This window comes from Trichomycterus rosablanca, chromosome 15, assembly GCF_030014385.1.
Source record: "Trichomycterus rosablanca isolate fTriRos1 chromosome 15, fTriRos1.hap1, whole genome shotgun sequence".
NCBI classification, from domain to species: Eukaryota; Metazoa; Chordata; class Actinopteri; order Siluriformes; family Trichomycteridae; genus Trichomycterus; species Trichomycterus rosablanca.
In genome coordinates, this window is record NC_086002.1 from 9,005,934 (window position 1) to 9,018,891 (window position 12,958).

General features: G+C 37.1%; 1 protein-coding gene across 1 annotated transcript in view; it reads right to left on the reverse strand.

The window, feature by feature from the left end:
* Positions 1–1,521: 1,521 nt before the first annotated feature.
* Positions 1,522–12,958, reverse strand: part of pkn1a (protein kinase N1a) — a 47,954-nt gene continuing 36,517 nt past the window's right edge. The window contains exons 8-22 of the mRNA XM_063009694.1: positions 12,705–12,814; positions 12,029–12,172; positions 11,582–11,657; positions 10,939–11,071; positions 10,576–10,663; positions 9,235–9,317; positions 8,508–8,583; positions 8,155–8,246; positions 7,697–7,873; positions 7,535–7,597; positions 7,353–7,429; positions 5,396–5,538; positions 5,106–5,213; positions 4,100–4,180; positions 1,522–3,997 (exon numbers count right to left, since the gene is read on the reverse strand). Coding sequence (XP_062865764.1) covers positions 3,794–3,997; positions 4,100–4,180; positions 5,106–5,213; positions 5,396–5,538; positions 7,353–7,429; positions 7,535–7,597; positions 7,697–7,873; positions 8,155–8,246; positions 8,508–8,583; positions 9,235–9,317; positions 10,576–10,663; positions 10,939–11,071; positions 11,582–11,657; positions 12,029–12,172; positions 12,705–12,814 — 1,655 coding nt within the window. The 3' untranslated portion in view covers positions 1,522–3,793. The remainder of the gene's footprint in view (positions 3,998–4,099; positions 4,181–5,105; positions 5,214–5,395; positions 5,539–7,352; positions 7,430–7,534; positions 7,598–7,696; positions 7,874–8,154; positions 8,247–8,507; positions 8,584–9,234; positions 9,318–10,575; positions 10,664–10,938; positions 11,072–11,581; positions 11,658–12,028; positions 12,173–12,704; positions 12,815–12,958) is intronic.

The following is a 12,958-nucleotide window of genomic DNA, read 5'->3' on the forward strand; positions in this document are numbered from 1 at the left end:
ACTGTTGTTAATTTTGAATGTTTTTAGTATGCCAGTATGTTTCCTTTCAACAGTCCTGTTCTTTCTACTTTCCAAAAATATGGAACTTTAAATTGGCCCTAGGTGCACTAGGGTATATAATACATATGTCTGAGAGAGTGAATGTAACCCACCAGCAGGATCACGCTAATGTGAAAACAACAACTGACAGCTTAACTTGGCCAATTTCACTGTGATGGTGGATAACTTTCAGTTGTTTAACACTTTGTTGACTCTCTCTATTATGGATAAGCAGGTGGGGAATATTAGTGGTGGGGACTTTTGGAGACATGTAAGTATCTGGCGGTGCACCTGGAATGGATTTATTACTCTAGGACAGTTTATTAAAACAGACAAGCACTTGATACAATAAGAAGTAATACAAAATGTCAAGTATACCTGCTGCTATTATAATATATAACACATTCACCATTTTGAATGTCACATTAGAACGATGTTCAGTCCATGTCACCACATGACTGAACATTTTGAGTTCCCTATTTCATTACATCTTCAGTTATTTAGTTTACCTGGACTGTATTTACTTTTTAATTTAACTGTTTTTTACTTAGTTACTTAAATAGCTGAACCCTTTAGTATATTCAGTTGGGTTGAAGTCAGGGCTCGCCAAACCATACATTAGTGGACCTTATACTTGTCAAACCATATATTAATGGACCTTATACTTGTCAAACCATATATTAATGGACCTTATACTTGTCAAACCATATATTAATGGACCTTATACTTGTCAAACCATATATTAATACAACTTGTACTTCAAACTAATACAATGTTTTCACTTAAATTGGAATGCTAATTATGTGATTTGTAATGAACAACACCATATTCATTTAAAGAACAATGCAAAATAGAAGTATATTTGCTAGTGGTCTCAGACTTTGCAAGAACTGCAGATGTATTTATTTTATAAATTATAATTAACTATGACTGACATGTTTGACAGCCAGGTACAAACACATTATTTTTCTAATTGGATGGGTGTCAGTGGTCCCCATCATGGCTGTGTTCAAAAAGAGCCTGCTTGTACACTGTATACAGAATACACCAGTATACATGAAATACCCCCTGTTATCATTAATACTCACAGTAAAATATATCTTATAGGTTAAAGACTATACTGTGAAATTCAGCACAACACAAAGAAAACATTCTGGTCAGAAGAGATGAGGACATCTAAACCTTTCTATTAAAGTCTTAATATTGGCATATGACAGTTAAAGCTACCTGTTTTGAAAATTCATTTACAGCAACTCCATTCAGATTTACTCCAAAGCCAAGATCTTTAAACATGCAGGTGCATATTTGTGCCACATGATTGACATCAAGTAGAGCTGCTTCATTGTTCTGGTTGGCAGATTGTCTTCTATGTAATTTCTTTTTCTCCCTGATTTACAGCCCATGACACTGCATTATTATCCCTGAGGGTGTGTATAGTATATAGGAAAAAACTGACTTGGAAAAAACAGCGAGACAAAAGAATTGAATAACAAATCTTTATAAATAAAGCTCATCTCAAAATTTTAAAGCTGTGTAATAGTCGTACACTGAATACACGGGTTCCATACCATCTCCACATAAAAGAAAAAGAAAGCTTGTTTCATTGTTTTGGAAGATGTGATGAGTGATCCACAAACATTAATTGGGCAAGAAACCAAAGCCTCTACTCAAGACTTGTGCTACAGGTTTATGACAGTGTATTTAATCTTTGTGCTACGCATGAAGATAAAAAACACCAGTGACTCAAAACAAGGGATTAAAAGATAAAATGGGCCAGGACCTGGAAGAGTTAAAACAATTTGCTACATGTTCTTTAAACTTAAAATAAAGCATAAAATTCATCCTTCATAAAATGACAGCCCACATCAACCCAAAACAGTCATTTTGCAACCTAAGAATTTTTTAAAAAGTAAACCAGATGCAAGTGTTATTAAACAATTTTAAAAAAATCAATCATTAAGAAAAATAAACCCCAACCTGATTTACTAGTGTATTTTAAAAAGTAAACAACAATTTTTACTGGCACAACACAACTCCACACAAAAGTCATTTTTGAATAATTGGCTTGCAGATAGCTGGTCTGTTTATTGGGTCTGGCAGTATTGGGTCTTGGTAAATATTTAAACCTCTATTTTTAAGAGCACATTTATGCATGCTTAAGAATCACCCCTATTCTGAGATGCATTGTGAATACAAAACATTGATTTAGCTCTTTGGACTAACACAGAGTGTTTTTGCACTTATTAAATCTGACTATTTTGAATGATTTTTCATGATGAATTATTATTATATATTTTGTTTAAATATACATGTAGAATGTGCTTGGATTCGTTAGCATCTTAGGTTATTAGTATGTCATATTTTAAGAGTTTTTAACATAGGTGAAGTTAAGCATTTATAAACAAAATGCTAATGTGCCAGTGAATCAACCCCTTTAAAATAAATAAGGGTAATGATAACCACTCCTAGCACACATTTCAGGACCAACATGGTGTAAACTTACCACACTCCTGAACTGATTTTACCTTCACCTAATGTAAATGTGGAATAAATGTATCATGTTTCCACACATCAGATTTGGTTCAGATTTCATCACATATGTAACTGGTCCAGATGGAAGTAACATTTGTTGTTTACACTATCACAAAATCTAACATAGGAGGAAAAAAATAATCAGAAGCCGTTTCACAGCAGTGTGAATGCAGTAAGAGTAATAGTAATAGTATCTGAAGAATGGTTTACTTTCATGAGTTCATTTTTGTACTTCAGTACTTCACATCAAAAACTTTCATGATGAGCCTTATAAGTATCGTCAGCTCACATCATGCTACCTTCATGATTTTTGACATGTTTTTCTTTTTTGTCACATCAAACCATCAGTTTACTGCATATTTCTTAGTTGCAGTTCCTTCGACTAACATGCTTAAGTCTATAAGATTAAAAAAGGAGTATAAAGTTAAGGCATTTTTCTTCACCATTTGACACAGTTCTGTAACATTCTAAAAAATAAAAGTTTCACACTGACATAAAGAATGTAACGGTATTGTTGCTTTTGCAGAATTCTCTTAAAGATTTTGGTGTTAGCTGGAGCTGTCCAAACAATTCCAACCGGACCCCTCAGTGTTCTCTCCAAGTCCATAGCCTCAAAATACATACATAAACGTATATGAAGTAGAGAACCTCTTTGTACTGTGTGGTTAGATGTTGGTGGTCCATGAGGTCCAAGTTTTGATTCTGAGCATATATTTGTTGACGACTGCGAGAATGTGAGGACACTTTGCCAAAATGATATGAAATCACTAAACCAACCTTTAGCACATAGCTGTGTGGTAAAAAACTCAACACACAAAAAGGTTTCTTCACATGTGATCCAAAGGGTGCGAGTTTAAATCCTAAGACTGCTAGAAAGCCAGCTGGGGTCTTGAACAAGTGCTTTAATGCTCAGCTGCTCAACCCTAATGTCTGAACCAGACTGTTATTATACGTCTTTTAATAAACTGTTTGCAGAATGGATACATGTAATTACAAGGCCATGTTTTTCCACCTATTTGTTTCGTTCATCATAATTCCTTCTTCTTCACAGTGCAAAAGCTTTACACATTCACCAAGTCCTTCACACTTTAACAGTAGTTCTTCATTTTTACCCAGTCACAGTGTAGTGGTTATGACAGTCTATTTGAACTGCATCACAGTGGGAAAGAGATACATGATACTAGACGACACCTGTACGGCCTTTAGTGAACTCTTAGCGAACTCAGCAAAAATCAGAGGTATAATCAAAGTCACGGAAGCTGTCCTGGTCTTTACGTGAGAGCACACGGGGTTCTCGAGGTGGTGTCAAAGCAGGCGCCTCAGTTGTGAACTCATCATCAAAATTGCTAACATCCTCTTTACCGCCGATAGTAGGGACGAATGGTGGAGGAAGTTTACGAGCAAGAAGAGCCTCCCAGTCCATATTCTAAAAGAAAAAATAGATTTTCAACAAGGCATGTGGTCAGGTGGTTACATACTTTCGGTCATATTGTGTGTCACGCAAAATGACAATTGCTCCACCACTTACCCTGAAGAAAGGCTGTTTCTTGACTTCTTCAGCATCTTTCTCCCCAGAGCCAAGCCTTCTCTCTGGATTCCTCCTCAACAGCTGTTAACCCAAACAAATCAAACCAATGCTTTAGACAGTCTTCATTCTAGTACTTTTACAGACAGGTGAGAAATTAAGAAAAAAAAGTTCAAGGAAATGGCAGAAGGAACATAACGACTGTAGGTTCTCTCAGACAGGTGTACTGCAGGTTATGGTTTATCAGTTAAAATTCTACAATCTGTAGCATGTATAAATTGCTGAGCAACTGTCAGCTGGTGCATTACCAAAGAAACTTCTTTGGGTGACTAAGAGTGACAATGCAGGACAAGCTCAGTCAACAAAAACAGCCTGCCAACATATCATTATAGTAGAGTTGCTGTGCATAAACCCCCTATTATAAAGACAAATTTGAGATGTTAGTGGTGCACTAGCAAGCAATAATACAGGTGCGGTCAAATACGTCACCCTTCACTGTATGTTTTCCAAGTGGACGAGTGTACGTGTGAACCAAAAGACCGCTACAAGTCAAAATACTTTTTTTTTTTTTTTTTTTTTGCAGAAACCCAAGTTCCACTTAACCCTGTTTAAGTTGGCTCTGTTTTGAATGTGCAGTGTGTTGAAAAACACCCAAAGCAACCAAGAAGCACACCTCTGTGTTTGTTTTAAATTTGCTAGGGCAGCACGGTGGTCCTGGGTACCCGGGTTCAAACCTCGACTCGAGATTCTCATGTCTGACTAAGTTCTTTTGGATACTCTTAAAATATACTAAGGGTAATCTGGCATGTCTAAATATATGAAGGTGAGTGAGTAAATAAGTGAGTGTAGGGTACTCTGCAATGGTTAGCCACCCATGCCAGTGTGTATTACTGCCTTGAGCCTATTGTTTCCAGGTAGCACCAGATTCACCATGGCCCTGACCAGGATAAAGCAGTAGGTAAAATAAATAGGAAGAATCAGTAATTACATATAAGTGAGGGACACTCACCCTTCTCAGAATGCCAGTAGCTTCTGATGAAAGGAATCGTGGGTAACGAACTTCATCATTTACTATGCTGTCAAACACCTCCTCTTCATCATCTCCTGGAAACGGAGACTAGACACAAGAAAGAGAAGAATAGAAACAACAAAAAAAGAAAACGCTTTTACTTAGTTAAGGCTGCATTAATATTTTAGTACACTGTGGAATGTGTTAAAACACAAAAGTGTAAAATTCTGAGTGCAGGATCAATACATCTTAAAAATGTGTAACATTAGAAGTTTAAGTCTCTCTCCTACCTCTCCAACAAGCATTTCATAAATCAGGACTCCAAGGCCCCACCAGTCCACTGCTCTCGTGTAGGATGTGTCTGTCAGAACCTCTGGAGCCAAAAACTCTGGAGTGCCACAGAATGTGCTTGTCCTGTCCTCGAACCCCATTCCTAAATAGAAAAACAATGAAAAATTAAAGTAAAATTGTAGTTCATTAATCAACAGGGTCCTCCAAATGATTCTTGTAAACAAACATAAAACCAAAAAAAGATAGGGAGCAAAATAGGCCATCTGTTTAAAACAGGGCATGACCAAGAGTACACTGTAAGGGAATAAAACAGTGTAAACATGACTGTTTATGAAGTCCATGCAATAATTTAGGTGCAATACCTAAAACTCTCTGTATCGGGGTGTACATAATTCAGATTGAGGTAGATATAGCTATAGATAGCTACAGATATAGCTCTTCTCTGTTTCATATGCAGCCTGATTGTTTAATATGCAGCCTGATAATGCAGATTAAATGACAAATCATTTCAATCATAGTGAAGCTTAATGACTGTCTGGCAATCAAACAAATTTGCTTGCTGGGTTGCTCACACCCTAGGACAGTGGTGGGCAAACTGCGGCCCGCGGGCCACATGCGGCCCGTTAGGCTGTTTAATCCGGCCCGCTGAGTATTTACAAAACTGTCCTAAAACCGCATTAATTTAAATCTTTTTCCTGCACTAAACTTGCGTTTTAATTGATTCCACTAGATGGCGCACACCAGGCGGTTATGTTATGAAATATATAACGTGTCTCACACCGTCATAGGAACATGGATTCTGCTGTTTACCATTTATTATTTTTATTCTTTATAATAATAAACCAGAACCATGTTTTAGGCAAACCAACATCCATAAAGAACATCATGTAATCATGTAACCATAGTGCAACAACATTTTTACATAATTCGAACCTACGGCGGAAAAACATGAGCCACGCGCTCTGCCCACTACGCTACTCAAACAGCGGTGTAATGAACAGGCTGTTATGCTGATATCCCTGCGCACACATGGCGTTACTGAGACTAAACGTGAACACTAAGAATAATAACCAAACGCTTTCTAATTCCCACGGTAGCAGCAGTTTCCTTCTGTTTCATACAGATCGCCCCGTCTCTGTCTCATCTGCTGCATTTCTCTACCATTGATAAAAAATACGGAATAAAGTGCGTCCCGTATCAGTTCAATACGGAACGCAGCCTTTAGTTTCCAAATAAGGAAGGATTCCGTATTTTATGGGACGGTTGGCAACCCTACTATCACCCCAGCATGATCAAACCACTTGACTGGTTTAAAATGTTACACATAAACCATTAACTTATGTTGAAAGTGCTGCTTTAAAGGCTGAATTGGTTTTGTTTAGACGGCGATACACCAAGTGGAAACAAATATAAAAATAATTTTAAAAAATGCATTAAAAAAAATCACATTCACGCATGTGTAAATGTGCACATAAAAGGATGAGTCTGGTGTTTCATTTATATTCAAAAATTCATCCTTTAATCACGAAAATAAAGGTTTAAACGTGAACTTATATTAGTTCCAAACCCCCGCACCCACCCGGCCCGTCTGTCAATTTTTAAAACCCAGTGTGGCCCTTGAGCCGAAAAGTTTGCCCACCCCTGCCCTAGGAGCACCTATGGCAGGCGCTAACCAAATGTACCAGCCTATAGATATAAGTTTATGGACCTCCCAAAATTTGTTTGCGTCTGGAAATTAAGGCTTGAAATGAAATAGTATGCTTGGCAGATCTAGTGATGTTAGTAAATACATCTCATTGATTTCATAGTTCATAAATACTGCTTAAGTCAACTAAGGTTATTCTCAATCTGTAAATAAATACTATTTTACTATGTCCATTGCTATAAAGATACAAAAGTATAAAACATGTAAATGTCATAATGTCAGCCATTAATTTACACATTCACATTTCCCACCTTCTTTACACAGTCCAAAGTCAGCTATCTTCACATATCCATCTGTATCCAGCAGCAGGTTGTCCAATTTCAGGTCCCTGAATACCAAGAGAGCAGAGTTAGTATCACATCTAACAGCAGATCTACAGTACACTGTAATGCTTACGCGTGACAACACAAGAACATGTGAAAATCCCTCATACCGATATACAATCTTGTGGTCGTGTAAGAACTGAAGGCCCAGAACCACACAGGCAGCATAGAACCTGCACACAGATAGAGGTGTTATAAGAACACATGTACACACACAATACCACACATTATATGTACAGTACATTCACGTATACCCATCAGGTGATACGTACACGGCTCTTGGCTCTGAGAAAACATCAGCATGGATGTGCATCATAAGATCTCCTCCTGCTGTATACTCCATGACAAAACACACGTGTTCTGGCGTCTGAAAGCAGGCAAACAGATTCACCAGGAACGGGTGTCGAGATTGGTTCACTGTCTCAAAGATCCGCTTCTCACACATTAGACTGATGAAAGGAAACAGAGTAAAAACAAATAAGGACAACACACAAATGCATCAGTTAGAAAATCTATATTTACAATTACAACTTCAGCCAAAGACTGTTTAGTGTTTTAAATCTAATTGTTTAGTTTTGTACTAGAGCTACTAGATTTTTTTTCCAATAATTAAGATCAGAGCTTTCCAAATACAGTAGTAAACTGACAATAATCCATATTACATGAACTTCTCCGTCATTAATTTACTGTAACCTCCTGTAACTCTAAACATATTTCAATGCAGACTCACCTTTCAACTTCATCTCTGGCCACAATATCTCCCTTCTTTAGTGCTTTAATAGCATACATGGTGCCTGATTTTCTATACTCTGTCAGCAAAACCTGCAAAAGAAATTAACTTCATTAATAAAGAGATTTAAAATACACAAGGGAAACGTAAGGGAAGCAAACTCAGAGACCATTAGTTTCAGTATAGAGTGGAGACAAAGTAAGAGGCTGTAAGCTACAGTTGAAAAGGAGATTAAGATAGCAAGAGACAGCAAAAAAGACAAAATAAAGGAAAGTTGGGTCATTTGCAAATGGGACAAAGTAAAAAAAAAGTAAGAGACAATAAGCTACCATGTGCAAAAGGTTAAAATGTACCTTGCCGAAGTGACCCCTGCCAAGTACAGCGATCAACCTGAAGTCTTGCAAAGCTAATGAAGTCTTCTTCTGTTTACTATAAAACAACACACAACACATATAACAGTTAACATGAGTAATACCATACAACAGTAAGTGCATTTATGTGCAATTTATGTGCACATAAATCATATAAATACTTAGATTTTACTCAGGCTGTTGTAATATTCTGATTATTCAAATGTATAGTTTTGTGCATCTTACCATATAATTATTATGCATTATTTAATTTTTTCCTAACTGGAGTAAGACAATCAGATCTCTTTTTATTGTATGCCATCTTCCAACATTGGACTCTGAACACTGTTCATTAATTTATCGTTTTACCACTGCTTTATTCTGGTCAGGGTTGCAGTGTGTCTGATTCATTAAGCAACAGGCAGGAAAGACCCGGGACAAGTCGCCACTCCATCACAAAGCAGACACCCACACACACATTCACACACACTTACACTTTTGTGTAGCTTCAATTGGCCTGAATGCATGTCTTTAAACTTGTACGGTAAAAAACAAAGAACAAGGGAGAACATGCAGACTCTACACAGAAAGGACCCTGGCTGCCTGGCCCAGGCCCTTCGAACCCTTCTCGTGCCGCCCTGTAAACCTATTTCCAAAATCTAATATATTGCAGTTATCTGATTACTTAGTACATGTAAATGATTTCTGTGTAAAAGGAATCAGTTATTACCCGCTAAGTGAGTGTGTTCTGTTTGGTCGTTGAGGCGTGGAAAAGTCTTGGGGAGAACATGGTTCAACAGCAGGAAGCCTTTCCTGAAATAAAAAAAAACACATGTATTATAAAAGAAAGCGCAAGGGTAAACAAAAAATTTACACGAATACAATGTAGATGCTCACTACTACAAGCAGCTGAACTCAGCTTATTTATCTCCTTTATAAATGTTAGAAGATGGAAAAATATAATTATATTAATACTCAGATTTTTTACATTCTAAAAAACTCCAAGGTGGTCTGGTCATTTTAGTCTTGTCCAGATCAGTGTTTCTCGAACTGGCCCCAAGGGACCCCAGATGGTCCATGTTCTCGTGCCCTAAGCTCCCAACAAGCAAATACCACATGCTCAATGTTTTCGACTGCCTGGGTTTTACATGTTGTCAAACATTAAGGATCTCTAAGGACCAATTCAAATTACAAATAGGTAAATACTACTCTGATTTTACATGGTATGCTGTATTTAGTCGACCTGGCACAAATGATTTTAATAAGGCAGTTTTTTTTTTACCTGTGAGTTAAACTGCTAAAAGTTAAGATCCTTTAATTGCATCTGCACCCCAGTACAAAACTACAAATTACAATGACACCATACATTATATACACTACATACATCTTAATATCTATAACATTATAGCATTGCAGACCATACACAGTGCACTACATGGTTAATCAACCATCTTTTGATTTTCACTAATATTAAAATGATGGCACATTTGTCTTGTCCATTTTTACTTCAGGCTGTTTTATGCTTAGAAGAGTTAAACAAGAAACAGTACCACAGCATGGATTTAATAACAAAAAGCTGTTGGTCTGTTTGTTTAATTCTGTTACTAATTGATTAAAGCATTACTATTGTTTACAACCAATTTTGCCCATTACTAACACTTATTACAATGGTTCTTCAAAATGTTTTTGCACTTTTTAACTCTTATTTATTAAGAATTTCAAAAACAAATGACATCACTTTTCTACAGTCACCTCCCAATAAATTTTTCCCAGCGTCGTACCAACTTTTTAATCCCATCAGCAAAAAATGTTTTTAGTTGAGCGTGTAGCTACTGATGCACCGCTGCTTTCACAGCATCATCACATGAAAATCTTCTTCCCCTTAATGCTTCTTTGAGCGTCCAAAAAGGTGGAAATCAGGTGGCTCAAAATCCGGACTATAAGCTCTCTCTCAGGCTCTCAGACACGACCAATTACTACTCCTCCCGCCCTCTCCGTTTCCAACCAAAATATACAAGTGCAGAAACTTTTTGAAGATCTTTCATACAAAAAAAATCTGTCTCAGTCTTACTGATGTCGGTCCATCTATGGCGTCCCTCCTGAGTTCCACTCTCATCGGGTAATCAGTATCCAGATTCAGTTTCTCTACAGAGATCTCTCTACATCACACACATGCAAAAAGTGAGAAAAAATATTTTTGTCTGGAATTTGCTCAGTAAACATATGGACAGAATAAACTAATACAGTTACTTAGCTCAACCATAGTTAGCATTTCAATACTATTTTTTCTGTGGTCAAGCAAAACTATACGATTACTAATGTCATCTGTCATTTAAAAACATCCACAAACTAAGAAACGTTTTTTCTGCAGATGAGACATTTTTAGTAAGATAAGGTCTGTCTGCTGTAGGGTTTGTGTTAATGTGTGTATTACCCAGCATGCATTGTGTGGGCTGCACTGGGACTATAGGTTCCTGTATTGTTGACAGTTGGTATGGCATTTCTTAACAGCCTCACCCATGTGCCAATATCTACATTCATCTGGCGAGCACGTAGGAAAGCTTTACCTGTCAATACAAAGAATAAGGAGTGTTACCAAAAACACAAAAAATGTCCATCTCACACTGTATCATCTTGTTTTATTTATTTAGACCACTAGAGGGCACTGCATTAGGACACAGTCTACAGTCTACAGCCTACAACTACAACAATTACTTTTCATTCATTGTCTGTTTTACCACAGCTTTATCTTCATCAGGGTCAGGGTGAGTCTGATTCAATGGGCCTGAACACACTGAACAAGCCACCACACACACATTTACACACACTCACACCTAGGACAATTTTTAGTAGCTCCAATTGGCTTGTGTCAGTTTGATACATAACACACGAGGTTTTTATGCAGAATGTGGCCTTATTGTGTTTAAAAACGATCAGAACAGGCCTAACATATTGAGCCAAGTGTTTATAAAGCAGGTGTTTATTGTCCCACAGTTCAGACAGATGAAACATGACAGATCAGATCAGACAAGGTGCAGATGTGGAAAGTACGTATGAAGCTGATGTTGTGGCTTTACCCTGTTGCTTAGAGAAAACTTTTTTCTGTCTCTTAAGGCGTGGAACTCTCTCAATCACTGGGTTAAAGAACGTCACCTGAAACACAAATGCGTGCACGCACACACACACACACACAGATGGACGCACACATACATAAATATACAGAAACAACCACAATAATGGGAATGCTGAAAAATGAGAGCACAAACAAAGCTGTTTTTGAAGTTGTAAATGATTGACTTCTGTATGGTTAATTATGACTACACACATTCATTTTTGTCAAAATATCACTGAAGTCAGTTGTCCATTGAAAAGAGATTTTTTTCTATTTGTCAATAAATTATCAAGTGGGTCCGACATTTCATTGAACTCAAATACTTTCAAAATACTAGTACATATATCTGGTAAAGGAATATAACATTTAAAGAACATTACATTGGTGTATTTGTAAATGGAAGTGCGGGTACCTCAGCCAGCAGCACACCCTGTGGTTCCAAATCGAGCTTAACTGTGTGTTTTTGGTTGTCAAGGAAATCCTCCAGCTTCAGGAACTTTAGGGCACATAGAGAACGGTAGTCTTTCCAATACACAGCTATCTCCATCTCTCTAGACTGCACACACACAGGGCATTATAAGCATTTTACCATACAGTAATACACCCCATGGCCAAAAGTATGTGGACAATTCTAATTATCAAGTTTATGTGCACAAAGTGAGATCTAAAAAGACGTAACTGAACAAATCCCTAACCCCAACCTCCAACATCACAGTTATATAGAAATTAGAATTGTTGTAATAATTCTGACAGACTTAAATTATTTTATAATTATTATTTATCATTTTATAATTATTCATTATTGTTAGTCATGGTTGAAACAAACCCTAGACAGTGGACCGATCTATACATTATACAATATAATAACATATATTATACAACATATTACACAATATATACATATTATAATAACTGATGTTTTATTTTGGTTCTAACAGGGTTTCAGTAGATTTATATTCTTGGACTGTTGTCTACTTAAACTCGAGTAAGGTAAGGTCTACTATGGTAGCACTAGAGCGTCTGCTAAATGCCGAAAATGTAAATGTAAACGATGTGGTATCTTTGCTGTATTGGTTATTATAACTCACCCTCTCCAGCTCTATAGTGAAGGTCTGGTCCCAAGTCTGGTCCCCTATTGTCTTCCATGCTGTCTGGCACACCACAGTATTATCAAGCTTCAGTACTGCACTCACCTCCGCTGCACCAACACACAATCAAACAAGAGGTTCATAGAATCTGCCCATTTACACTGTCCTGATGTCCATTATGTACATTTCATGTGTGTTTAACACTTGAGGTTGGCTGGTGTTATTTAAATTAATGACTGACTAGGGAGACAGGA